We start from the raw sequence: 1,668 nt of genomic DNA on the forward strand, positions 1-1,668 counted from the left end.
CGGTGGGTTGGAAGGTGGGCGCGAGCGGCACCGGCCTCCCCACCAGCTCAGTGCCTGGCAGCACCTCCTTCAGCTCCCCAAAACCTGGGGGAACCAGCACCCTGCTGAGACCACAGGGGCCATAGCAGGGTCCAAATCCTCACCATCTCTGTTCCCCCCGCCTTACCCTGGCAGCCGCGGCGCTGCAGCCAGGTCCGTGCCAGCTGCAAGGCCAGGGCAGCGTTGGAGCGCTGGTGGGTGCCCGCCAGCCCCAGCTCCAGTGCCCGGTATCCCTCCTCAAAGGCGTCCAGCTCTGGGCAGAGGTAGAGGGGACACTGCAAGGAGAGAAGGCTCAGCCCCCCGCCATGGGGTACCCCCTATCCACCCCTCTGCCACCCAACTCACCTCCAACTCCTGGGCTCGGTCCCTCAGCACCTCCAGTGGCCGCTCTGGCTGCACCACGGTGAATGCTGGCACACCAGGCTGCGAAGGAAAGGGGTGCTGAGGGCCATGCGGGAGCACACCCCAAAACCACAAGATGGGGGAGGACTGGGTCTCCCTACCTTAAAAATGCCCCCTTTCTGCCAGGCGATCTTCTCCATGGTGTCTCCCAGGATGCTGGTGTGGTCGATGCCCAGGGAGGAGACCCCACACACCACTGGCGCCCTGGGGATGCAGCGTGACAGTGTCCCCACTGTCCTCCTGCCATGGGGACACCAGTCCCTGGCAGCCCTGGAGGAAAGGTTCATCCCCACAGCTCCTACCTGATGATGTTCGTGCAGTCATAGGCACCGCCAATGCCAACCTCCACCACCGCCAGGTCCACCTGGGGACACAGGGACACCAGAGGTGTCATAGGGTCACCAGTAGCATCTCTCCCCGTGGATCTGGGAACGTGAGTAGGGCCAGGTCCCTGCCAACATCCCTCCAAACCTATGCATGAACCTGCTCATGGGGAGACCATCCACCTGGCACCACCCACATAACCGTACATATGGCCGTGACAGCCCCACGAAGGCCAGCTCTGCCCTGAGCTGGGGCTGGACCCCATGTCCCTGTCCCTGCCCAAGGTCCCTGCCAAACTGATGTCCCCATCACAATCTGGAGGCCACCACCACGACCACCTACCTTCTCCTGCAGGAAGACGTGGAAGGCCATGATGGTGAGGAAGCGGAAATACGCCGGCATGCTGGAGTGTGCTGGGTCCTGCTGGGCAGAGCGGGCGTAAGGGGACAGTGTGGGACATCCCCAGCTGGCGCTGGGGCACGTGGCCCTAGGGGGATGGTCCTGAAGGAAGGAGCCCCCCCCACAAGCCCCACCACCCCCACCTTGGTCTCCTCCAGGCGGTTGTAGACGAGCCAGAAGTATTTGCTGAAGAGCTCCTTGCTGATGGGCTGCCCGTTGATGCGGATCCGCTCGCGCACCTGCACCAGGTGAGGGGAGCTGGGAGTGCAGAGTGGGGAGGGGAAATGGTCAGGCATGGCACCACTGGCCCCCCCAGATCTTCCCAGCCCTGTGCCCACCTGTAAAAGCCTGTCTTCAGCCCATAGCTGCGGAGGATGCACTCCGTGAAGGCACACGCCGAGCCCTGGGAAGATGGCAGCATTAAGCCCTCCCGTGTTGGGGCGAGGGAGAACAAAGCCAGAGATGCCAGTGGCTCCCCCTTGTCCCCCTGGCCTCCCCAAGCCC

At 63.8% G+C, this 1,668-nt stretch overlaps 1 protein-coding gene across 1 annotated transcript in view; it reads right to left on the bottom strand.

The window, feature by feature from the left end:
• Positions 1-7: 7 nt before the first annotated feature.
• The window catches only part of FPGS (folylpolyglutamate synthase), a gene marked incomplete at its 3' end in the record, with an annotated part of 2,114 nt that continues 453 nt past the window's right edge, over positions 8-1,668 (bottom strand). The window contains exons 3-10 of the mRNA XM_010187057.1: positions 1,503-1,642; positions 1,308-1,422; positions 1,108-1,185; positions 744-805; positions 543-645; positions 385-462; positions 167-314; positions 8-84 (exon numbers count right to left, since the gene is read on the bottom strand). Of these exons, the coding sequence (XP_010185359.1) occupies positions 8-84; positions 167-314; positions 385-462; positions 543-645; positions 744-805; positions 1,108-1,185; positions 1,308-1,422; positions 1,503-1,642 (801 nt within the window). The remainder of the gene's footprint in view (positions 85-166; positions 315-384; positions 463-542; positions 646-743; positions 806-1,107; positions 1,186-1,307; positions 1,423-1,502; positions 1,643-1,668) is intronic.

Source organism: Mesitornis unicolor, unplaced genomic scaffold (genome assembly GCF_000695765.1).
Source record: "Mesitornis unicolor isolate BGI_N332 unplaced genomic scaffold, ASM69576v1 scaffold37686, whole genome shotgun sequence".
Taxonomy (NCBI): domain Eukaryota; kingdom Metazoa; phylum Chordata; class Aves; order Mesitornithiformes; family Mesitornithidae; genus Mesitornis; species Mesitornis unicolor.